Source organism: Typopeltis vanoorti, chromosome 11 (genome assembly GCF_054136105.1).
Source record: "Typopeltis vanoorti isolate ZY-2024b chromosome 11, IOZ_Tvanoo_1.0, whole genome shotgun sequence".
Taxonomy (NCBI): Eukaryota; Metazoa; Arthropoda; class Arachnida; order Uropygi; family Thelyphonidae; genus Typopeltis; species Typopeltis vanoorti.
In genome coordinates this window covers 24,050,388-24,075,700 of record NC_143559.1, presented here as the reverse complement: position 1 = coordinate 24,075,700, position 25,313 = coordinate 24,050,388, and the positions used below count along the sequence as shown (strand labels likewise).

The 25,313-nt window shown below is 36.2% G+C and overlaps 1 protein-coding gene across 1 annotated transcript in view; it reads left to right on the top strand.

The window, feature by feature from the left end:
* Nucleotides 1-25,313, top strand: part of LOC150101381 (alpha-(1,6)-fucosyltransferase-like) — a 65,661-nt gene that overhangs the window by 5,659 nt on the left and 34,689 nt on the right. The window contains exons 2-3 of the mRNA XM_090400788.1: nt 13,025-13,192; nt 18,413-18,459. Coding sequence (XP_090256914.1) covers nt 13,025-13,192; nt 18,413-18,459 — 215 coding nt within the window. The remainder of the gene's footprint in view (nt 1-13,024; nt 13,193-18,412; nt 18,460-25,313) is intronic.

Below are 25,313 nucleotides of genomic sequence, written 5' to 3'. Positions count from 1 at the left end.
TACATCTTATGATTAATTTGCTTGAACCATAGAAGCAAAGCTCTCCATAAGTTTTAATAAGGGAATACCGTGAGCAGACATATAAATACAAAATTAATAACGGAAAAATTAATAACTGACAATTTCAAAAAGTGCCACCTAAGTAGCTAATTTAAAATAACTAAAAAAGTCAATAAATTTCTTAACTAAAAAAAAAGTTATATATATAATTAAAGTTAGGAAAGAATAGCTGATTTATAGAGTAATAAGTCCCACAAAGGGGATAGATGTAAACCATAGGATCTTTTAAGTTAGGAAAGTGAAGAAAAGTTTCACATGTTTCTTTATAAAGCCGTTCCATGAGGAACCCACTTTTGTGAAGGACTCTTGTCTTATTCCAATGAACTGTATGTCTAGTATTGATGGCATGTTCTGCAAGTCCAGACTGTTCAGGTTCAAGGTATTGAATATAAGACTGGTATTCTTCTAGCTGAATGGAGGCAGATCTTCCTGTTTGTCCGAAATAAGATACTCCACAAGAGCAAGGAATCTGGTAGACAGCTGGATAATTAAGATATGTGGAAGCTGGTCCTAAGGAGAAGTGAGAAAGGTGGAGATTTTTCTTAACGGTCGAAAGGCAACAAAAATATTCAGTGGTTCTAAAACTTTTGCTATACGTTCACTAATGCCTTGTACATAAGGGATAGGAATGCGCGTTATTTCTTCTGAATTTGAAGAGGAAGACATTAAAACTACTCAAGGCTCTTTTGATGAAGGAATTCTTATATCCATTAGATAGAAAGGAAGAAGTAATATATTGCAGTTCTTTCTGTAATAGATCGTCTGAAGAACAAAAGGAGTTGGCCCGATGAACCAGTGTTTTAATAGTTCCTGCCTTTTGACCTTTGAATGAGATTCACCATCATGGTGAATAGCCTGTATGAGTCGTCTTTCTATAGACCGAAAAATGTAGGTTACCATCTGGTTGGAGAAGAATTAAAAGATCTAAAAAGGCTAACTGCTTATTTGATTCTGCTTCTAGGGTAAACTAGGGATCCTTGGATAAAATGCATTTAAATTAGAGAGAAACTGTTGAAGTTCATCAGAAGAGCAATTCCATATGGCAAAAATGTCATCGACATATCTTAACCAATGAGTAGGTCTGGGACAAATGTTGTCAAAGATACGTTGTTCAAAAAATGTTCCATAAAGAAGTTGGCGATAGCAGGAGAAAGAGGATTGCCCATTGCTGTTCCTTCAATTTGTTGATACAACTTATTTTTAAAGGAAAAATAGCCAGATTGTATTACAAAATCAAATATTTTTACAATGTCTGAAGGAAATTCCTGTTGTAGTAATGTAATTCAATGCTTTCAGATAAAGGAACATTTGTAAATATAGAAACAACATCTAAACTGATTATGACATTCGAAACGTCCAAATGAAGATCTGAAATTTTATATTTAAAATCCAAGGTTTTTTTTATATAAGTATCAGTTCGTCTAGTTGAAGAAGTGAATAAATTTGATAAAAATTTTGAAATTTTGTAAGTAGGACAACCTATGCAATTTACAACTACCCTCAACGGATTGCCTGGTTCATGAACTTTCGGAAGACCATACAATCTAGGTGGATGACCTAAGAAGGTTTTAAGTTTTTTCTTTTGATCTTCATCCGATGTAGATGCATTATCTATAAGAGAATTAAGTCTCTTCAATTGACTCCCGGTAGGATCCGACGTAAGAGGCCAATAAGTTGAATAGTCGCGGAGTAATAGAGATATTTTTCTCTCATATTCCTTCCTATCTTGAATAACTATAGCCTTCCCTTTGTCAGCTTTTGTCATAATTAAATTATTATTATTCTTCAGTGATTTCAGTGCTTTAAATTCACAGTAAGAAAGATTAGGACGAGGACGCTTTATATTAAAAATAATTTTTCACATTCAAAACGTAACCTGTTGGCTGTTTTGTGGGATAAGGATCGAATACCTCTGACTATATTATGAAAAAAATCCATCAAGGGCACCTTATTCGGATCATCGGATCTATTTCAAAGCTAGTAAGTCTCTTTAAAATTATCAGCTACACGAAGCTAAAAAATCTCTAGCCCTCTTAAATAGAGAAATTATGGACATCAAGAACGCTATAGAATCTGTTTTAACGGTTTAAATTTTTAACACTATATTGCGCATATCTTCTAATTTTTAATGATTCTCGTGATAAGTTAAAACGCAAGTTTGAATCACTGGTCAGCCTATCTAGATACAGCGCTAATGTTATTGATACAGATAAAGTAGTTATCAATGTTTCTGGACGTCCACTAACAGGCAGTGTTCACTGTCTATTAGTGGACTTTTATCAAGGATATGATTTCACCTTTGCGCCGAATAAGGTGCCCCTGATGGATTTACATATACATTCTTTCTTTTACTTGCAACATATCCAAAGAACTGTTTGGAATTCTCTTTATCTTGCATTGCTAACTTCCTTTCATAATCTGCTTTTTCTTTTTTTACCACACTAGCCCTTCTGGACCGTGCCGTGTATTGTTCATGTGCCCGCAGGTCACCTTTTTCCTTGAATTCATTCCACAAATGTTTCTTTTTTTTTGCAGCACCATCTTGATGATGATATTCATCCATTTAACTCCCACTTGATTTACTCTCCTCACCGATCCAAGCAATCAGCTAAGTTTGTCATACTTACCAGCCCTGTAATTCCATATATACCCTGTCTTAACTGAAAATTTCATACATTTTGCCACCTACCAGTACGATCACATTTGTGAAAGTGATCACCATATGATCACTTTCACCGACTGGTAAACGAATACAACCTCTTTGCAGACAAAGAGGTCATATTCTCAGATTCAATTACTAGATCGAGCACTCACGAACCCCCAGTATATTTCATTACATGCAGTCTAAGGTAATTGTCCCTTAGTAACTGTATAGAATCCATTTGATTCCTGCCATGTGTTCTCTCCTCCTTTAAATCTATGTTCCTGTAGTTGAAATCCACCATAATAATTACCTGCCCTCCACTCATTGAGTCTATTTTCCGATGCATACTATCTGCACCAACTTTGCATTCCCTGATCTATAGCAGCACCCAACTGTATATTTTGTTCTGCTGGCCTCAATCTCACACCAGATGGTCCCAAAAGTACTATTTTCACTGGCCAGTAGTTGCAGTTTACCCTCTTTGGTTGCACTTCATCGGCTATCATCAATAGCACTCCTCCCTCATTCTTTTCTCTCTATCCTTCGAACTGTATATTTTGCATCGAACTGTATATTTTGTTCTGCTGGCCTCAATCTCACACCAGATGGCTCCAAAAGTACTATTTTGATTGGCAAGTAGTTGCAGTTTACCTTCATTGGTTGCACTTCATCGGCTATCATCAACAGCACTCCTCCCTCATTCTTTTCTCTCTATCCTTCCTGAACCCACTATACCCTTCACATTCTATAGCAGCATCCAACTGTATATTTTGTTCTGCTGGCCTCAATCTCACACCAGATGGCTCCAAAAGTACTATTTTCACTGGCCCGTAGTTGTAGTTCATCTGCTATCATCAATAGCACTCTTCTCCCATTCTTTTCTCTCTATCCTCCCAGAACACACTATACCCTTCACATTGTATCCCACTAAATATATCATCTTCTGTTAGCCATGTCTCACTTGCCAGAATGAGCCAAACAATAACAAGAATTCCTCCTGCTTGTTCCGAATGCTTCTGGCATAGTGTGCATAAAGTGTAAAAATGCCTTCGACCCACCAATATACTGACGCTTTATGCTAACTATCCCATTCTGGTTTGTTGTGGTACTAACTTAAGCATAGTATGCACATCCATTCACTTAACTGCCTCACCGATGTTTGCATATCCACTCAACAGCTTCCTCACCACATCCCCTCAAAGCTCTAGTTTCCCTGATTTTGCACATCCACTTTCACTTCATTCAATAACACGTTTTCCAGTCTCCGAACACCAAATCCATTCTGATGCAAACCACTCTTCTTTCACCCGTCACTCTACACATCCACAAACTCCTCACTCCTCCTCCTCCTGCATAATCTGCGAATCGAGTCATTCGCTATTATGGCCCTCCTTCTCAGTCTTATTCTGTCATACCGCGGCAACAGATTTACTATCTTAACTCTCTCACTCTTTTCTTTTGCTGCTTCCAGAAATTCTTTCATGTCCTCTCTCATGCCATACTTTTTCCCTGCCACTACGATCATTTCTTTCACCCTACCCTTCAATCCTACAATACAGTCTAATTCTAACACAAATTTTTAACTGATAACGCTATTTTTTAAAAACTAAACAACTTAGTTTTCAGAGCTCTCCAAACACCTTCCTATCACCATACTCCCTGACCTGTTCCCTTCTATTAACATCTGATTTCCAAACAGGATGGCGGCGTCATTAATATAGCATTATTAATAAGGTCACCATGTTTACCTTTCGTTGTTTTCAGCAAGGGAATTCGCTGCTCTACAGAAAGGAAGCTGTATCACTGGATTTTTCCCCCTATACATTACGAGTTATTAGCAGACTTTAGTGTTTTTTGTTATACTTAGTGCTTACTCAATTGGTTTCGGTAAATAAATAAATAAATATATATACATATAAGAAAATTCACTTTCTTCTCTCGACGTTCTTCAGTTGAGTTTAATTGGTAAATTAATTTGATTACACACAACTTTTAAAATGAACACAGTCTCGTGGCATTTTTCATGAGTTTTTTCCCTTAATTCACAGAAAATGTGCGCGTGCACATATGAAAATCATGTTGTATAACCATCAGCAAGAAATGAGTTCGTGGTAACAATGGTTTCCAGTGAGGTGGGATAAAACGGGTTTCATCTCACTTTCTTTGCTGGAATATCTTTGATAATCACGCTACGGTACTGGCAATCCTCTCTCATAGCAACAAATAATGGAGTGGATTTTATTAAATGAGGATAAAAACGATTCTTCTTTGTTCAGTTTCAGATATCTGCTATTTTGTTTTAATTTTTATTTAGTTATCGGAATGTAATCAATGCAGTCGTGAGTTTAACTTTTCGTGAGTAGGATTCAAGTAAAAAAATGACATAATTTTAAATAACATTCAGAGATTGAGATATTTAATTTAAAAATATAGTAACGCATGTAATTAAAAAAAATAAATATCGCTAATAGAATAACTTATTAAGGGGTGGGGACTACGAAACGCTTCCAATGAGAATATCAAAGCAATCTGATTTATTTGGGCGTCAAGTATTCTTCACGGAAAGATGGCAAATCTTCCCGGAGATGTAAATAATGCTACATAAAATGTTTTCTATAAAATATGCTTAAAACTGTCTAAAAATAATGAATAACAAGAATGCTGCAAATATGTAGATCCGCGATCGAAATGCTCCACTCATCAGGATTTTTTTTATATTAGCTAGATACTGAAATACAGTATGAGTGGTTCGGTTAATGTGAAAAGTCCTGTTATTAAAATGATTACTGTCATTCGGTACATACAATATTTTCTAAACGTAGAGGCAGTTATCTAAACGCGCAATCTTCAGTTCGAAGCTTTTGAAGTTTTTTGAATAAGTATAATATCTTATGTTTTTATTTCTACTAACAGGCGGGGAGGAGAGTTGGTATAAAACAGATGCATTCTTGAGATCAGTGTTCTGCACCATCTCGTGGTCTCTAACCCTAACGCAATATATTAGTCTAAAATAGTGTGGTAGATTTATGGTAAATTTTCTTGAGTGTGACTTCCCCTTAATCTCCAGAAAGTTAGATACGGCTAACACTGCCTAGCCTACCCTCTTTGAGGAATAAAAGACGTTAGCGGATTTATTTTATTTCATTACAATATGTCGATAACCGTTCAAAATATCTGCATGTTTGTTCCGAGCCAAAGAGAAAAAAAATCTCGTAGGCAAGCATGAGGTATTCTGAAATCGGTTGCATTCAAACATGGAAGGTTTTCAACCTTGTGCCATAGCAGTGTATATACAGGGGGTCATCAAAATAATGGAAACACCTATAACATTTTTGGAGAATTTTTTATTAATAAGTTGTGGCTCCATCCCGGCCTGTTAGAACACCATGAATTCGACGTGGATACACGTCATGTGCATAGGATAATGAAATTTGGGCCCATTCTTCCTGCGAAATATGTCCCAACTGTGCCAGTGATGTTGCAGGCGGAAAATGTGATCGAACCTTGGAGAACCGATTGGAGACACCGCTTTGTACGTTTCCCTATCTTGTCATAATCTTCGATACTGTGGCTCGTCATACACCTACGATTTCTGCCATTTTAGTTTACGGCGGCTCTTGCAAGCTGCACTCCAATGATCATACCTTTTTGGAGGTCACTAAGGTCTGATATTTTACTTTTTATTGAGGTCTGACATTGTGCACAACAACTAAAGTAAGGTATACAACACGGTGCAGTGAGATATTCGCATATCACATAGCCATAGTCGATGATGCTGAATTAGATGTTGTGCAGTTGGTGTGCAAAATGTTAGACCTCAGTGACCTCCAGAAAGGATCATCATTGGAGTGCGTCTTGCAGGAGCTACGGATACGAAATAATTACTAAATCTGTCTGCTAACGTTCTTTCACTGTTTAAATCTATATGATTGCTGTCATCATTACTAAGTCTTGGAAGTGTTGATTCTCAGATATTTTTGCCGAGAAAATTGTTTACGAATTTCCATTATTTTTTGGCACATTTCAAAAATCCATTACGGTAATAGTCGTTTTTCCCTTCTTTCCGTTTATAGCTTACTCGGTTCCTGTAATGTCCGAAGCTATTCTCATAGTATTCATTGTGAGAATATTTTTTTGGTTTTTATACATCTTATCTCTGAGTTTCATACATTGTTTTATGTCTTGTGTCATACCTCGCAGGTTTGGCCTGTCTCTTCCAAGCGTTGTATTTCAGTATCTATAGGTTAATGAATTTGCAGTAAGCATCGTCACGCATTTGTGTCAGATTGTATTTGCTCCTAGGATATAGTAATTAATTTATGTTTTAGCACGCTGAAATTAATTTTGGGATACTGGACGCTGACGTCCTTTGTGTCTATAGATGGATTCTTACAGATATTCCAAAGTGATCTGTCATTGGCTGTTTTAACACCGCATGATCAAAACGCAAAGTGCATCCATTAAAATCCCACGTTGGGATATTTACGTGGTGCTAGCCATACATGGATTAATAAATCCATGAAATCGAGAGAATAACGGCTGTCACTTAGCAAGTCAAAATTTATGTCACCAATTATGAAAACATGATCAGAATCGATGTCATGCAGAATGTTGTCCAGTTCTTGTCAAAAGTCGTAAGGCGTAAACGAGTGAGATCTATAAAAGCCATCATGTAATAATTGTAGTTTTCTATGTAAATGTTAACATTCTCGGCTGTTTTCATTTTTGTACTGTTAATGTGTTTAATAGTTAAATGTCTTCGAGCAAAAAGAGCATTACTCTCCCAGATCTGTCATAATTCCTACAGTGATAGCATTGTTTAAAAGCTCCTAAATACTGTAGTACAGTATAAGCCAACTTCATGCTCCTTTATCCATATTTCTATTTTCATATTTCATAATGACCTAGATTATGATATAGATCATTTAATATTAGTTCGATGTTCCATTTTATCTCTTATACTCTTATGTTTAAATGCAATACTTTTAGAGTAGTCTCATTATTGAAAAGTAAAAAAAAAGTCCTTCTAGATCTATGCCTCGTCTCCTTAGACCTGAATTTTACAATAATATGTGGCTTGTTTGTTTGTTTATGCATTATGAAGTCTGTAGGTTGCTTCGATGTCCTTTTCATTAAAATCCACTTGAGTTATTTGTGAAATCTTTTGTGTTATCTCATACACGCTTTGTTGCGGCTCTTGAGGGACACGTACTATTTCCAAATTTTTGTTTATGGCTTGTTGACTGAATCATCATCATCAGTTTAATTGATTTATCTAAGTTCGAGCCGTAACTGTAAAGTGGAATTTTCCAGTTCTGTATTTTTAGATTTCCTCTGTTAGTCCATTATCGTGTATAGATACTCGTCTATTTTAGCAGATGTGTATTCAGCAGAGCCTTCTTTAAGTCGCAGATTACACTCGTTAAGTTAGCAATGGACGTAGCTGCACTGGTGTCAGGGCTGAGTGACTCATTTGCAAGTGAGCTCTGGTCAGCACTGGAATGCATACAGCTTTGGGACAAAGGACTTGTAAATTTGCATGGAATACATTTCCAGTTCTGCTTTCTGTTTTTTGATAATATTTTGTACTGACTTTCATGCGGCCCTGAGAGGTAAAAATGATAGATAGTTACAGTTAGAGTTTATGCACTCTATAATAGTCTTGTAAATATTCTATAATACTTTGCGGCGTATCGCCATTTTCTAAGATTAGCAATAAGTTGGTCCTATACCTCTTTGTTCTACGTAGGTTAGCAGGTCATGGCAACTGTTGGCAGTCCTCGGGCTTGGAGATATTTTTTCATACACCTCTGTTGGGATACTATAAGGGGCACGCAATTATCAGTTATATCATCTTGTAGGCTAGTTGATAAGGTGCGCGACACAACTAAAACTAACATACTAATTCTCAATTAACCATCTTAAAAATATACTTGATAATATATGTGAAATGTATGTATATATATATGAATATAATTAAATACAAATAAGATTAAATTATGAACAATTATGTACGAAAGATATACTAATTCAAGGAGTCTGACAAGGATGTCCCCTTTCAGCAACACTTTTTAATATCTATCTAAATGAAATATATGGAATAAAAAATGAAATATAAATGACAAAAAAATGGAATAAAATATAAAATGGAATAAAAATTTCCATCGAGGTATTAACCTTTCTCCTACTGTGAACATAAACACTCTCCTTTTTGCCGATGACCAAATAATAATTACAAATTCTGAAGATAACTTACGGAAAGATATTTTAAATTGAAATGAGACAGCCAGAGATTATGGAATGATAATATCAAAATAAAAAACGATGGCCTTTAAAGGACAAGATGCAGTAAGAATAAAATAGCAATAGATAACAAGATTTTAGAACAGGTGAATTCATTTCACTACCTAGGATGTATGATTACATGTGAAAATGAAAAAGATATACACCTAAAAATGTAAAAATATTTAAAAATAACAGGAGAAATTAACTCTATATTTAAACCTAACCTAGTTCAAAAACAAACTAGACTAAAAGTATACAATACATTAGCCCTACCAGTCCTAATGCATGGAAGTGAAATCTCGACAATAAAACAAAAAGACAAACAAAGATTAATAACATGAGAAAAACTGCAAAGTATACCCTATTTGATCACAAAAGAAATGAAGAAATTATGAAAAAATTAAACCAGGAATCAGTAATAGAAAAAATTAAAGAATATAAACATAAATGGATGGAACACCTTGAAGGAATGAAAACAGAAAGATTATCAAAACAAGCCTTAAAGTACAAGCCATTAGGAAAAAGAAAACCAGGATGGCTTCTTAAGAGATTCAAGAATGACTTTTAAATCCTGGACAGGCCACTCTAGGCCTAAATCCTTGATAGGCATGATGATAATGACTAATTCGCAATTAACCATCTTAAGAAATATATTTGCTCTCACTTAATATTAATTCTATTCCCACACGGATATTAATGACCTTAAATACATTTTGTAAGTTGGTCGATGCTGTTTCCATATAAAATCAGGGGAAAATAATCGTGTAAAAATCAGTATTTCATTAATCTCACCTGAATATTTTGTATAATTACTAAAGATGTTCGTTTGTTCTCCCCCCCCCCCCGCCCAACATTTCTTATCTGCTAACACGAAATAATAATCACGTGTTCATTAACTGATGGTAGCAAAAAACCTGCCTGCAATCGATTTCAGAACTATCATTTCATTTCAGTTGTTTTCTGGCCTGCTTCTGCGGGAAAGTAAGCTTTCATTATACATCTCTGTTGGCCGAGTGGTTAGCGTATCCGCTTTCCAACCAAAAGTCGGCGGGTTCGAATCACGCCGTGGGCATGGATATTTGCGGAAATGCCAGTGGTGGTGGTTGGTGGTAGATAGCGCTGGTGTAGTTGTGGCTAGTTGTAGTTGGTGGAGACAAAGAGTTGTAGAGTAGGTGCTCTCCGCGATAAGACTCTGGATTGTTTGGAGGTGTCACGTAATAATAATAAAAAAATAATAATCTTCAGAATTGCAATCTAGTGATTGCAAATCACTAGCCTCTAGAAATTAGACGCCCCCAGAAAAAGACCGCTATAGGTGTTCGATTCTAGTCGATGACTATAGGAAATTGTTTTACTTTTCTTCGGCCAGTTTAGGTGATTTTTAGCACGAACAAATAGAGGTTTTTCTCCCGGAAACTCCAGTTTTTAACTTTGTATCTCAAAACTGAACACTAGAACATATTGAGGACAAAATACGAGTATTAGGATTTACGGCCACGAGATGGCAGCAGATGTCTGCCATCAGTGATACTGCTTGACTTTGCAAAGGCTTTTGACAGGATTCCACATGGAACTCTGTTACATAAATTAGAGCAAATGGGTTTGGATCCGAAGATGGTGATTTGGATTAAAGGATGGCTGGCGGACAGATATCAAAGAGTGGTTTACGGAGGAGCTGAGTCCAGGAAAAGGCAAGTGACTAGTGGTGTACCTCAGGGCTCAGTTCTTGGTCCTCTATTGTTTAATTTGTACATCAATGATATTGGAAATACCTTGAATGGAAATATCCACTTGTTTGCTGATGATGCAAAATTGGGAAGAGCGATAATCAATTCAAATGATGTGGATATTTTACAGGATGACTTAAATAGGCTGACGCTATGGACTGAGGTAAATGGCTGTCAGTTCAACGTGGCTAAGTGTAAGGTGATGCACTTCGGAGGATGACATCGCATGCTGTTTACTATATTAACGGAACTGAACTGCAGGAAGTTGATGAGACAAGAGACTTGGGAGTTATTGTGGACAGAGAACTTAAGTTTAAAGGGCATATTGCTAAGATTGCCAAAACATCACATCAAATTACATGGTTGTTGAGGAACACACTAACAAGCAGGGATAGGGAAGTTATTATTCCACTCTATAAGGCATTAATAAGGCCGCATTTGGACTATTGTGCACAGATCTGGTCGCCAGGGATTCTTGGTGATGCGGAAGTGGTAGAGAGGATTCAGAGGCGGGTTACAAAGATTGTTGCAGGTCTGTGGGATGTTCCCTATGAGGATAGATTGATGATCTGTGGGCTCCAAAAACTAGCTGATAGACGTAGGAGAGGAGATATGATAGAGGTATTTAAATTGTTAAAGGGATTTTACAGGATTGATACTGATGATATTCTTAAGACCAATGCAGGATGTGAGAGAACGAGGGGCCATCCCTGGAGATTGTGCAAGAGTGTGGTTAACAAGGGTGTTGTGTAAATAATGGTTAGTGTGTCAATGTCGGGTCTCCCGCGATGAGTCTTTTGACTCCATGGAGACACCGTTAAAATAATAATAATAATAATAATAATAATAATAATAATAATAATAATAATAATCATCATCATGTCTTTAAAATGGTAATGAAGGAAATTCGCCCTGGAGACAAAAAGACAGAGGATTTATTTATTTTAATTTTAAAAAGGAGTAGAGTAGAGTCGAGTATAATATAGAACATATTGAACTTCATTCTACATATGTATAATCTATAAACTTGTACTGAACTAGTAGAATAAAATTTATGCTTTTTGTTATATAGTGAAACCTGTGGGATATCCATAACTATAGAATAACATGTATGTCACAGAAACTAACTCTTTATCATGTAAATATTTCGCGTTATATATCATGAGACATCATCAGTACAATTATCACACAACAATCGAAATTGAATTGAAAAAATAGTCGTGCGCATGTTTAGATTTTAAAATTAAAATTTAATTAACTTTTTATAGATTTAATTTAGAACAGTTTTAGAAGAAAAAATTATGGGAAAAGGATCAAGAGGCAAAAAACGAAGGACATTGCTTGAAGATACAAGATCATGGACAGGATCACATGGCTATGCAGAAACAAAAAGGAAAGCCACCAACAGAGAGAACTGGAAGGACAAGGTGCTGCAACCTCCCACCGAGGAAGCTACATGAAGAAGAAGATTTAATTTAATAATTTATAAATATATATATTTTTTTACACCGACTTTCACTCGGTCCTGCGCAGTAAAAATAAGTTTTAATACTTTTAATAATTATAATTAATTAATAATTTAATTCAATTTAAAAATTAAAAATTTTAAGTTCAAACCCGTAAATATTATACTTAAATTTTTGAATTTTAAACATATTAAAGAAAACAATCACACGAAAGAATTCTCTGTGCGTATATGTAGATGTAGACAGCGAATTGCAAATTGTTATTACAATCACTGATGGATTAGAATAAACAGGCTTCCAATTCATTTTCCGAATAATTATTTTCTCCGTCAATGAATTGTGGATTTCTATTAATTTTAGTCAATGGACTCTTGTTCGATGAATGAAATATTTTGGTGAATTTTCGCCACACCCTATGAAATTCCCACTAACGCAATGTCCTTCTTCAGCATGCATATATCTTTGGTGCTCCTGTGTGGGGAAGATAATTCGGTTGTCCAGATTTTAGTTCACTGTTAACAACACCTTTCACTTGCACACTGGTTTTTAAAAAGCTGTGACCATTTGAGGAGCGTTGACCATTTTGACCTGCAATGTGGTTAAACCAACTAGGTACATTGGAACTTATTGACTTGGTCTCACGCACGCACCCGTGGACGGACGGACGGACGGACGGACGGACACACACACACACACACACACACACACACACACACACACACACACACACACACACACACACACACACACACACACACACACACACACACACACACACGACTTTTAATATTTTTTTGCGCATTATCATTATTATTATTGTTTTTTTTTTTTTTAATTTTCAGAAAAAAAATGGCATATCGTATGAGACTGGTGTTGTTTTTATTGAGCTCCGGTGTAATAATCTTCTGTTTAACAGCCAGTAAAATTCTCTTCAAATATAACTTTGATGTCCAGGAAAACAACGAAGCACATTTGTGGCAGAAAGTGCTACCATTCCAAAGCGAGTCACGGTAAGTTCAATTTCTATTTAAAGATTAGTAAGCAGAATTTAGTTGTTTGTATCACTGAAGCGAATGCATGCGAAAAGTAAGCTAAATGAAAGCAGTTATTGAACACTTGATCGATTTTTTGTCTTAATATTTTCGAGTAAAAAACCATCCACAACTTGCGCAAAAACCATTTTATAAATATAAAGCGATAATCTTATCTGAGTTCCCGCATGTGTCGTGCTTTTCACTGTACAATCAGTCCTCGACTTATGACGGAGTTCCGTTCCGACAATCCCATCGCAATAAGTCGGAAATCACTATATCAGGGATTCTCAACCTATAGTACGCGTACCACTGGTGGTACGTGAGCCACTGCCGGATGGTAAGAAAACAGATTTGCTTACTGGTACATCTAATATCTTGAATTAAATATAGTGGTACGCCACTGGAAAAGGTTGAGAACTCCTTCACCAATCCATATGAACCAACCATATGGATTATGCTAACAATTAACCTGCGAATACTAAAAAGTGTAAGATCTATTCTGTTATATTTTTAACTAATTTTATTCTTTGTTTATAGTGAAATAATACAACACAAAATTGTCATATATAATGTACTGTAATAAATAATGAAATATGAGTGTACAGGGCTTACCAGGAAAATAAACAGCTGGAAACACATCTGTTGTTTATTAATCGGACAATTCGTTGGATGTCTCGTTCATCGGGCTAGCGATGGCTAGTTCATCAACAACCAACTCTTCAAATTCAGGAATTGCAATAAGGCATTCTGATGATGGCTCACCAGATGCCTAACTTGTGGAAGGCTCATCCTCAGAGGATGACATGACAGGAAGGAGTGAGTTTTTTAAAAATCTGTCCATTACGTCCAACTTAATCTTTCCTTTCTGCATCAATTTTAGCAAGCAATTTCTACTTGCATCATTCTGTCTGCTTTGCTAATCTCTCTAAACCGTACTTATATTTTTACCCAAGAAATGCATCCAGAGTGTTAGTTAAACTACTCACATTGATGATCGGGGATTCTGCTTATTTGAAAAATAAACGGGAACTTCCCATTAACTTCCCCAACTACGAAAGTTTGGTTAGCAATCAAGATTATTTATTAATTTATGTATAGGCTATACAATAGCAAATAATAAAATAGGTAGATTCATTCTTGATGTTAGAGTCTTACGAGGTTTTGAAATTGAATCAGATCATTATTTATATGGGACATCAATACGGTCCCCCCCCCCCTCCAAGATGAATAAAGTACCAGAATCCATTAGAAAACAAGGAATTCAGGTTCAAAGTTGGCTCTTTATCTGACTCCGATAAAGGAAAACTATATCAGCAAAAAAATAAATGAAAAATTACAGCAACTACCCTCAGATGACCCTATTAATGAAGAGTAGAATCATCTCTGCAATATTTTAGGAGATTCAGCCCTAGAAATCTTGGGAATGAAAACACAATGGAAAAGGGAAAAAAAGGTCTTCGTAACTAGGAACAAGAAATCAGAAAAATCATATATGATAAAGAGAAAGCCTATAAAACTGGTTAAACACAAACAAAATAGAGAATGAAATTGAATATAAACACAAAAGAGCAATATCAAAAAGAGAAACACGTAAAAAACATACAGCTCACAAGCCATATGAATAATAACCTTAGAGAATTGATCAAGATCTATATCATACCTTTGAAGGACTAGCTTAAACAATCTCAAGAATTATGGACAATTCATGACAACCCACTCTCAGAACCATTACCTGCAAACAATTCAACATACTCCTTTACCCTCGAAGATTTATTCAGCACTTAAACAATACAAGAACCATAGAAGCCCAGGAGAAGATGGTATCAAAATGGAACTTTTCAAATTCTCTGGAGATAACTTCAGATACAAACTACTAAAATTCATGATTAAGATCTTAAATGGCCAATTACCACCAGAAAATTGGCAAAATGCTACGATCATTCCCATCCTTCAAAAAGGCAATATTAATGAATGTCAAAACTACAGAGGCATTAACCTTTTAAACGCTGGATATAAAATATATTCAGGTCTCTTAAAGACTAAGCTAATCAAATATTATGAAAATATTTTTACAGAGAAACAAAATGGTTTCTATAAAGGCAGATCCTGCACTCATTCTTTTTTAACTCTCAAGTTCCTGATAGGAAATAGAAAAAAGCGAATTCAATTTAGAGACCCATATATTATTCATAGAGCCTCCGTAGCTAAGTCAGTATAGACGAAGCCCTTTGGTCGTAAAGACCAAATACGCTGAGGAACCTTTATCTGGTCTCTTTCGACTAAATATCAGTTAGTCTATCTTATACGTGGGTAGGTTTCTTTCACCCGTAAATTCGCGTTTTTCGTCCCCCAGAACAGGAAATCCGACATCGTGAACACATGCATCTACAGACATAGGACACTCCTGGAATAAGGATTGACCGACCTATTCCATGGGATTTTCGGTTTCGAATGCCTGCAGGGTGAAGTGTGGGTCTACGCATGAGCATAAATCGTGATGATATTATTCATTGATTATAAAAAAGACTTTTGATAAAGTTAATCGTAATAAGCTACTGGAAATTTTAAGAGATGATAACATTTCTAACCAGTGAAAACAATTTTCAATATATCGCTACTTCTCTTTAATATCTATAATAGCAATATTATAAGAGAGTGGAAGGAAACAACCCGTTTTGGCATTCACACAAATGATTACACCAACCTCGATATAATTTTATTCGCCGACGATCAGGTTCTAATTGAAGAAAACGAAGATTCACTACAACCAGCAGCCTTTTCATTAAATGAAATAGCAAAAACACACACTATGGAAATCTCCACTTCCAAAACCAAAGTCATGGCATTTAAAGGCCGCGACCAATTAGAAGCAAAATCTGCATCAACGATGATATTATAGAACAGGTTGATACATCCAAGTATCCAGGCTACCACTTATCCTATGAAAGAGAGAAAGACATGTAACATAAAATAACTAATTATACACGAATAACAAAAACTATCAATCTGATATTCAATCCAAATTTAATAAGCAAGAAAACAAAAATAAGAATCCATAACTCAATAGCAAGACTTATGCTAACATATGATTCAGAAGCCTGGACCATAACTCAAGTAGACAGAAAAAGAATGATAAGCTCTGAAATGAGATTCATGCCCAAAACAGTTGGATATAATAGACTACATCGATCTTTGAGTGAGATGGAGACAACATACAGAAAGAATGAGCGCAGGAAAACTCCCCAGAGAGATAGAGATATCGACCTCTAGGGAGAAGGAAGAGAGGACGAACTTTGAAAAGATGGGAAGAGAGACCGTAACAGGCCACTAGGCCTGTTATCCGGAAAGGAAGAAGATGGATATGTAATAGTTTTGTATATGATTAAGTTCATGTAAAAATCGAAATTTATATGAGTTAAATTAAAATACGTTAACATTCCAGAATTAATAAAATTTCGTATTCGACGATTTCCATTTGCGCATCAGCGGAGATTTGTAGGAGGGCTTCTTGTCAATATCCATTTTCTCTCCAGATTCAAACTTACTGAACTAACTTCTAATCCTGTAATTCCATCAGACTCTCTCACTCTACTTTCCCAAAACACAGCCCCAGCTCATCTGTTCAAGAATCACAACAGATTCCCATTCACCCCTTAAATCTCTTGCCTAACCAGCACTGCTGCACACGAAAGGTGTTATAAAACAATTTGTGTGCAGAGTTGATTAAAATAATGGAGGCCTTTCTAAAGTCATGTATCAGATCATCAAAATACGTACAATAGTATTACTTGTAAATCTAGCAGTCGGAAAGTTCAGATTCCCTTCAGAATCTGTACCTAATGTTATCAGCTCTAGCTGTGCCACCTTCATGATTTCCGGATCTTGGGCCCAATATAAAGCATGAATATATAAATTATAACAAAGAGTAATCAAGACTATTTAATCATTATAAAGAATATTTTGATTTTCGAAGTTATTTTAAATCAAAAGAGCCATGAAAACGACTACCTTGCTGATTCCATGTAGGGTATTTTAGTATGATGCTCTCCCAATAAAAATAAAGTAACAACTGACGTGGCTTGTAGAGTGCACAGTAGTGTACTTCGTTCTGGTTTCTTATGTCGGCTAGTTAATATATTTTATTTTTACAAATATAAGACATTTGTATTTGTATTCGGTACTTTTTACGCAACTCTTGCTGCTCAAGATGTTAAAAAATGAAGGATTTTATACACAAAAAAGTATACAAAATATACAATGACGTTTGATGTAAAGCTTTTTAACACATTTTGTTTTGCTGTTATAAGCCTCTAATGAATGTAATAACAAGTCATAATAAATAAAAAAAATATTAATAAAATGTTAAAATATAAGATGCCATGAAAGCTTGCGTCTCCAACTAACAGTTGGAGACGCAAGTTGGAGCCTTCTCTCAAAATGTTGGAGACTTCTCGGTAAAAGAAAAAAAAAGTTCTTTTACCGAGAAGAGGGGAAAATGTCAAAGTTTCTTAAGCTGGATAAGATTAGCTAGATAAGCTGGGGATGGTACTGAAATGAAACTTCAGAGGGCTGAGCATCTAACATAATTTTTTTACGTTTTTTTAAATTTCATTTATTTATTATTATAAAAATAACGAATTTTATGAGCCGGCAAAAGTTTTAAAAACATTCATGACACAGTGATTGGAAAAAACAACAACGTATCGGTACTAAAATGAAATTGAAATCTGCATATTACTTACTTTTATTTATTTAATCGCCACGCTATCTTTACAAACATCTCTTGAAACTTGTTTCTATCCACAGTGCATAAAAAATAAATATAATCATTATTATTTACAAATTTAATTGACGCGTTACTTTAAACAGGTAAGATATCATACATTATACTAACTAGACTTCGTAAATTGAAGTTGACACGAAAATTAAAAAACAGATTTTCATGCATGGATTTTAAAAAGGCTTTACTTAAATTTATGAAACAATTATAAAAATGGTGTCATGAAAATTTCTTAGTATTTAAAGACACTGATTTTATTTACAATGAATAAAATTTTAAAATAAAATACATATTTATTTAGATAATTTAGAATAATTTTATTTATTTACGAACACGTCAAATTTCGATCAACTTTTGTTTACGAAGCCGGGAAAATCGCGTTTGAACTTTTACAGATGTATATTTTTCTATTACAGGTCACATGAAGAAGGCGCTATAGATGACATGCTTCCTCCATTAACAGGTAAGATGGAGCTGATTTCGCACTAAAGATTTCATTGATTGTTGACCATCCAAATATATTCTTGATTTTTTTTAGTGCTGTATTTTTTATGGAAGAAACATTTATGGCTAAAACATTATGATCACCTATCTAATAGCGTGTCGAGCCTCTTTTGGCCGAGATAACTGCTTGCACTAGTGTTAGAAACGACTCCAACAGACCACAGGAGAGATGGTCCTGAGATATTCTGGACCAACTAGACAGAATACCATCCCGAAAGCCAGCGACCGGCGGATGCTGCGTTCCATATGATCCCACAGATGTTCAGCGGGATTTTAATTAGGAAAATTAGGCGACCAGGGGAGAAGAAGGCATGCTAGATATGTTCTTCGAACCATGCTTGTGCAATGCGAATCTTTGCGAATCACTGGCACGTTGTCTTGCTGGAAGAATCTAGATCCATCGGGTCACAATGTCCTGAAGACAATACCTATATATATATATATATATATATATATAGAGAGAGAGAGAGAGAGAGAGAGAGAGAGAAAGTTTTTTACCTTGGGTATATACTATGTTAAAGATACTAAGCAATTTTATAAACTAGGCTTTAATCCTTTTTCCCAAGTAAGCAAACAGACAAGTAAGTCAAGTTTGCGCCTGTACATAGTTCAGGTCTGAGGCAACTCGTGGTAAAGTGGAATAATAAGCTCTGATCACTTTTCTTAGTATTTCCCCTAATGCAAATCACATCCCCTTGCGGAGATGTATGATGCCATGCATTAAAGGCAAGGGCCACTACCCAGACCGGTTTCGACATTTATTGAGGTCTCGTCAATGGGAGCACGACCCAAAAATGCCAAGGTTGAAGTAATATTAGAAGAGCTTATAAATTCTACCTAAACAAATTACCACAAGGTGCTTTGACCTTATTAAATAAAAAATCAAGGTAAAACACTTTCTACATCTTACTCTCATCCTGAGATTTTTATTTAATAAGGTCAAAGTTAATACCAACAAATATTTTTGGCTAGGGACACTTAAACATTTTTACTTAAGCTCATTTAAATGTCCTTGATCTTTTTCAGATCAGAGAGGTGTTTAAATGAGTACAGTAGATGTTTATTGATCTCTGATCACGAACCCTTGGCGATATAATTTTTTATTCTTCGTTTTCATTTACGGCCTCTTAATGGCAATGCAAACATAGATTTAATATCTTTGTTTGTGTGGCAGTATTTGACGTTTGTATGCAGCATTTGACGGCCACTGACTACAGGATACCTACGAGAATTCGATCATTTTTGTTACAGCGTGGAGGAGTTCTGATCGTTTCAGCAGATTTGTGAAACCTGCTTACAAATTATTGTTACAGATCTATGGGGTTCCTGTGTCCTGATAATTGATTAAGCGTTCTGATAATGTGCTTCTCATATATAAAATATTTGGTGACCTAAGGTTGAACATAAGTGTGTTTTTTGAGCGGGAAGAGAAACCTTTGTTATTTTTGTTTCATGACCACAGCATTTTCAGCAAATTCACCCGTACTGAAGTGTTTTCAAAATAAACTAGGAATACAATGCTTAATCTAATTACTGAACTAAATATGAACTTAAATTAGAAGGCATCTGTAATGTACGTATATTAAGATCATCGCGTGAACAACGAGAACAGTGCAGACTTGTTGCATTTATTGTTACTGTTACATCAAATAAAACAATTAATTCTAGCCAAGCAGTACCTCACTTATGCCCTACTGCTTTTTGGCAAAACGATGAGTTTTTTTTTTTTTTTTTTTTTGCAAAATAAGGCCAACAGTTGGAAGTTCGATGTACTTAAATAGGAGAATGCTGTCCGACCTACTGAAACGCCTGGAGTGTTTCTAGTGTGATCGCAGGGTGTTGCCGCATTTATGCGACAACACACTGCGAATAAAAATCCTCGTGCCATTTATTTCGAACCGCAGAAAGTTTATAATGTAGTAACTGAGGTTAAGTAATATCCTTTCTGATAATGATTATGCAGCAGCTTTTGTGAACCTAAAAAAAAGTGTCAACGCCATTTATTTACTCAGACTGAAATTTAAATTTTTTTGCGAACAGCAAATGTCGTTATTTAAATTCTAAAGTCAGTTCTTCATTCACAATGGTGGATCCTCATTTCTCCAAGAGTAATGTGTCACTTTCCTAATGATATTGCGAGGAAGACAGTTCTATGTCGCACAGTTTCACAGTGCTCATTCGTGAGTTGTTTGAAAGCTCATTTGTAGGTGAGAAATAAATTTCGTCGCTTAGTGTGAGCAACTTATTTGAGGCTTGAAGTGGGTTTAAAAAGTACCATATTTGGTCTTTACAGCACGATTTCCAGAACATCTAATAACAAGTCGACTCACTGTTTATATATATATATAAACGATCACGGTCAATCTAGAGCTGGGTTGGCACTTGGTCGATAATTATTTTTGTTGTCGAAAATAAGTGCGAGGACGTTTGCAATGTTCTCGTTAAATGGTGGTACTGAGGAATGTTCTTCTGTTCGTTCTTGATCAATAACATTTATTTGGCCGTTTCTAAACAGATGAATCAATCCTTAGACGATTGGCAGGGGAGCCTCCATAGCTAGAACGTAACGACGATACTATTTGGATGTTCGCTGAAAGACCTGGGTTCGAATCCCATCTAGGACATGACGAATCGTTATGCGGGCATTTCAGCTAAAACAAGTTTGCCAGTCTCAGACGCAGGGGGCAAGGCGGGACTTTTCGTAGTGCCATCTCCGTCCTCATTCTACAAAACAAGTGAACTGGTCAAAACAGAGGTACGAAAAGAAAGATAGTCTTCTTATAGACCTAATAAAGCACACTAAACAAAAACTAAACGGAGCACAGCCTCTCCAATTGAATAACGTATCAACATGATTATATTAAGTAACTGGATGCGGATATGCATAAATGGCGGTTTATACACATAATTCCCTCGCTGTCACATACCATCAATTTCAGTATAGTGTGCTGAAGTTTGAATCATTTCGGCAGATTCCTTAAATCCCTTACAAAATGAGTGTAACAGATTTTTGCAATCATTGTGCTAACTGAACCATGCGGACAGCGGTATATGAAGGAAGAGGACAAGAAGTTGGTTCGGTGAGTCTGGAGCTGAATGGTATATGAGTGTTGACCAGCAGCTGCTGTTCGTACATGATTAGAGGAAAGTGACAAAAACAGTGGCGGTCAGTTGAGTGGAGTATGCAGTACTTACGGAAATACCAATAGAGAATACACAATGAAGAAATAGAATGCCTACGGGAAAGCAATTAAAGGGAGAAGGGAAGAGAGAATGGTCATTTATTAAGCGGATCTCTTTCTCTCTCTTCTAAACACAAGGTAGCATTCTGAAGAAGGGTTACAGTGCACCATCCCAGATGCAAAAACAAATTTTAAGCTGGGGAATTTGAGATTTATACAGTTAGGAGGTGAGCAGAAGGGAACAACTGTCTAGAACGAAACAGAATACCAGGCTTTTTTTTTTTTTTTTTGAAGATGAAGAGACTATGGATGTGATGTGTTTATACCACGAGAGGCTAGATGTGAAAATCAGCCCAAAGAAAAGTGATCTTGGTTGGTAAGTGAAATTTTATCAAAAGTATGGGAAAGTGAGGCATGGTCATTTTTTGGGAAATAAGGCAGGATTGTATTTTAGTAGCATTAACATTTACTAAATTATCTTCATTCCACTTGAGAATGGCCAGAGGATTGGTACTTAAGCTATTAGCAATAGATCTTGAAGCTTGAGTCATCAGAGTACTACAAGGTTTTCTGAATAGCGAAAAAGAATGGAGGTGGTGTACTATTTGGCCTAGATATGAATAGTATTGAACGATAGGGACAGAATACTATTAACATAGAAGAAAGAATGTAAGTGAAAGTACAGAGCCTTTGGGTACTTCAACATTGCTAGAAAAATCATAAGTAGAGGAAATAATTGACCATGATACACCGTGAGCAACTAGAAAGGAAGTTAGCAATCCATTTCCAAAGCGTAAGAGGAAGATTATAAAATGGCAACTTCTTAAAGGATCACGATGCCATACTCGATCTAATATCTTGGAAATATCTAGAGTGACCACGAGAGTCTCCATATCTTTCTATGGCCTGTGTATAGAGGTGGATAAGTTTAGCAAGGAGATCTGATGTAAAATGAGAATCGCGTATCGGTGATGACCAATTAACTGATGCGTCTCTAGGTAGTGAAGAAGATGTATGTAGATAAAACGTTTAGGTATATTTAGGTTAGGACAATGGGACGATAGTTTGATGGCTAACTTCTATCTCCTTTTTTTAAGCAAATGGCTAGATAAAAGCTTGCTTCCATGCTGTTAGTTACATGTCAAATGAGCGGGATAGCTTATAAAGGCGATACATTTCTGGAGGATAATTCAGAAACACAAGCTCTTTTTACCATTGGAGGGATACCATATGGGACGGAGGACCTATTATCATAAAAAAATATAAATAAATCAGCTAACGCCTCTTATTCCCTTATAAAGAGTAGGCGAGGCCTTTATACCCTATCTAGCTTTTGGAGACTGAGTGGGCAGTTAAATCTCCACCAGTAGCCAATCAGAGATTGCTAGCCCATGTTTATCACTAATTACAGCAGCCACCGATGAAGAGGCTGGCAAACAGTGCTGCCATCTCTTAGTACCTAACCCTAACAAGATATGTTACTGTCTGGAATAATGTGGGTACTACGGTCGATTTTCTTGAATTTAAGGGATACAAAACCCGCTTGCCCGTGCCAGAGATCGACTAACTCGAGAATCGGGCGAAGAAAGGATTAGAAAAAGTTCCTCCAGTCGGCGACTAAACTTGAACTTAAATCTGACTTCGAGCGACCAAGCGCAGAGAACGCAAGCTCAACTTCCACTGAGCTACACAGGTCTCGGATTTATTATCAAGACTATTAATTATTTTTTCTGATGTTCTGATGAAAGCAGGCATACTGTGGATGATTTGTGGACTAGTAAGGAAAGATTTGTTTTGGTCGTCTAAACAAGAGTTAGAGGAGAAAACTGGAGAAAACAAGCGGTTTTCTATATCTTTAGGAGCTGTTGAGATTACTTCAACAGGAGAGAGAGAGGAAGATGAACAATACTAGGACAGAATTTCTGTCCAAATAGCTTTAGCAAGAAGGAAAAAAATGCTTGGTTGCTATTTGGACAGGAACCAAAGTTAGTGCATTTCGTTCTTATAGTCTGCTATAGATTTGCTCCCCGCCCCCAGTTGTTATGGGCTGAGGCTGAAGATTTCAGGTTGCCATTGAGTTTATGGTTCTGTTCGATTTTTTAGTTTGGACTGCTTTCCCAGATTTATTTGGAAAGCAAGGCTTGGATAACGGTCGAGAAGTATGAGTGTAAGGAGAAATATAGGCACTCATCCCAGGAAGAATAATTTTAGTTTTTAGAACATATAAGTGCTTGTATTATGATAGCGGAATCAACAATCACACAATGGAAAAGAAGCAGAGAAATCCTGAAAATCATCCCATTTGGCACCACTGTAGTGCCAGAGGATATGAGGTTGGATTGGCTGAGAGAAGACAATCTGTAGAAAAAGGAGCACGGAGAAGGTTATGGCTAGAGTTGCCTAGAAGAGAGCTAATGCCAATGGCCTATACGGAAGGTATGCTGGTTGATAAAATGTCCAGGGTATTGGGAGGATGATACGGATTTTCTGGAAATTAGGTAGGTAGGTAGATTAACCATTTGCGTTAGATCATTACGGACATCAAACAATTCAGTGTGGTCCTTTTTAGTGCATTAAGGTTAAAGGAGAACTAGTCAGAACGGCGGGCGTTGAAAAATCTCTAAGGAAGATTATATCGCTATATGGGTGATTAGACCGAACGTATCAGATTTACAAAATAACAATTATAAAGGTCAGCCTAATCATCAGAATCACGAGAGCGATAAAGGGAGTAAAATGAAGGCAACTAAAAGTGCAAAGGAAATCATGAGGCAAAAGCATATCATATAAAGAAGGAAATATAAAACAAATGACTATATATATACAGGGTGTTCGGGATAAATTTGACAGTTTCGTAAGGAAAAAGAAAATCTTCTTTGTATCTATTAAATTTAATGAATTGACAAAAAAACATTACAGGCAGAGTTAATTACAATACTATCAACAAGATTTACTCAAAATAACCACCATTAGCATCGATCACAGCTTCAATTCTGCTTCGGAACCTCGAACAAGCTGATGCTACAGTCTCCCTGGGAAGGGCCGCAAAAACTGTTTTAATTTTATCCATTAACTGGGCTTTTGTATTACTGGAAGTGCGATTGGTGTCTTTTTCAACTGCGCCCCCATACAAAATAATCCATGGGGTTAAGGTCTGGGGAGTTTGGAGGCCAAACATTTGGACTGGTGAAGTCGTAGAAATTTTCAGACAACCATTTTTGACTTTTCCCAGAGGTGTGGCAAGGGGCCGAATCCTGCTGCCATACATACGGCCTACCATTGGCTACCCTTGTTATCCAGGGCTTGACTACAGTTAGCAACTCCACGAACAAAGCCCGAATTCCAATGCCAGGGTTCTTCAACACCTGTTCCTGCAGATTTGCGAGGAATTCTGCTGTACGAACGCAATCAGATCGTCTGCTAGGGATCTTTCTTCTTGCTACATCCTCGTAGTCACCATTGCAAGTCTCTAGTTCATGCCTGATTGTTTTTACTGTATTCAGGGAGCATTGGGCAGCAGTCGTAATATCCTTATTTTGATGGCGGGCACGAATCATCATGATACAAGTTATTCTCTTCCATGATTCAGGTGGGTTCCAGCTATCCATCCTTTCTGACATCTTGTATATGA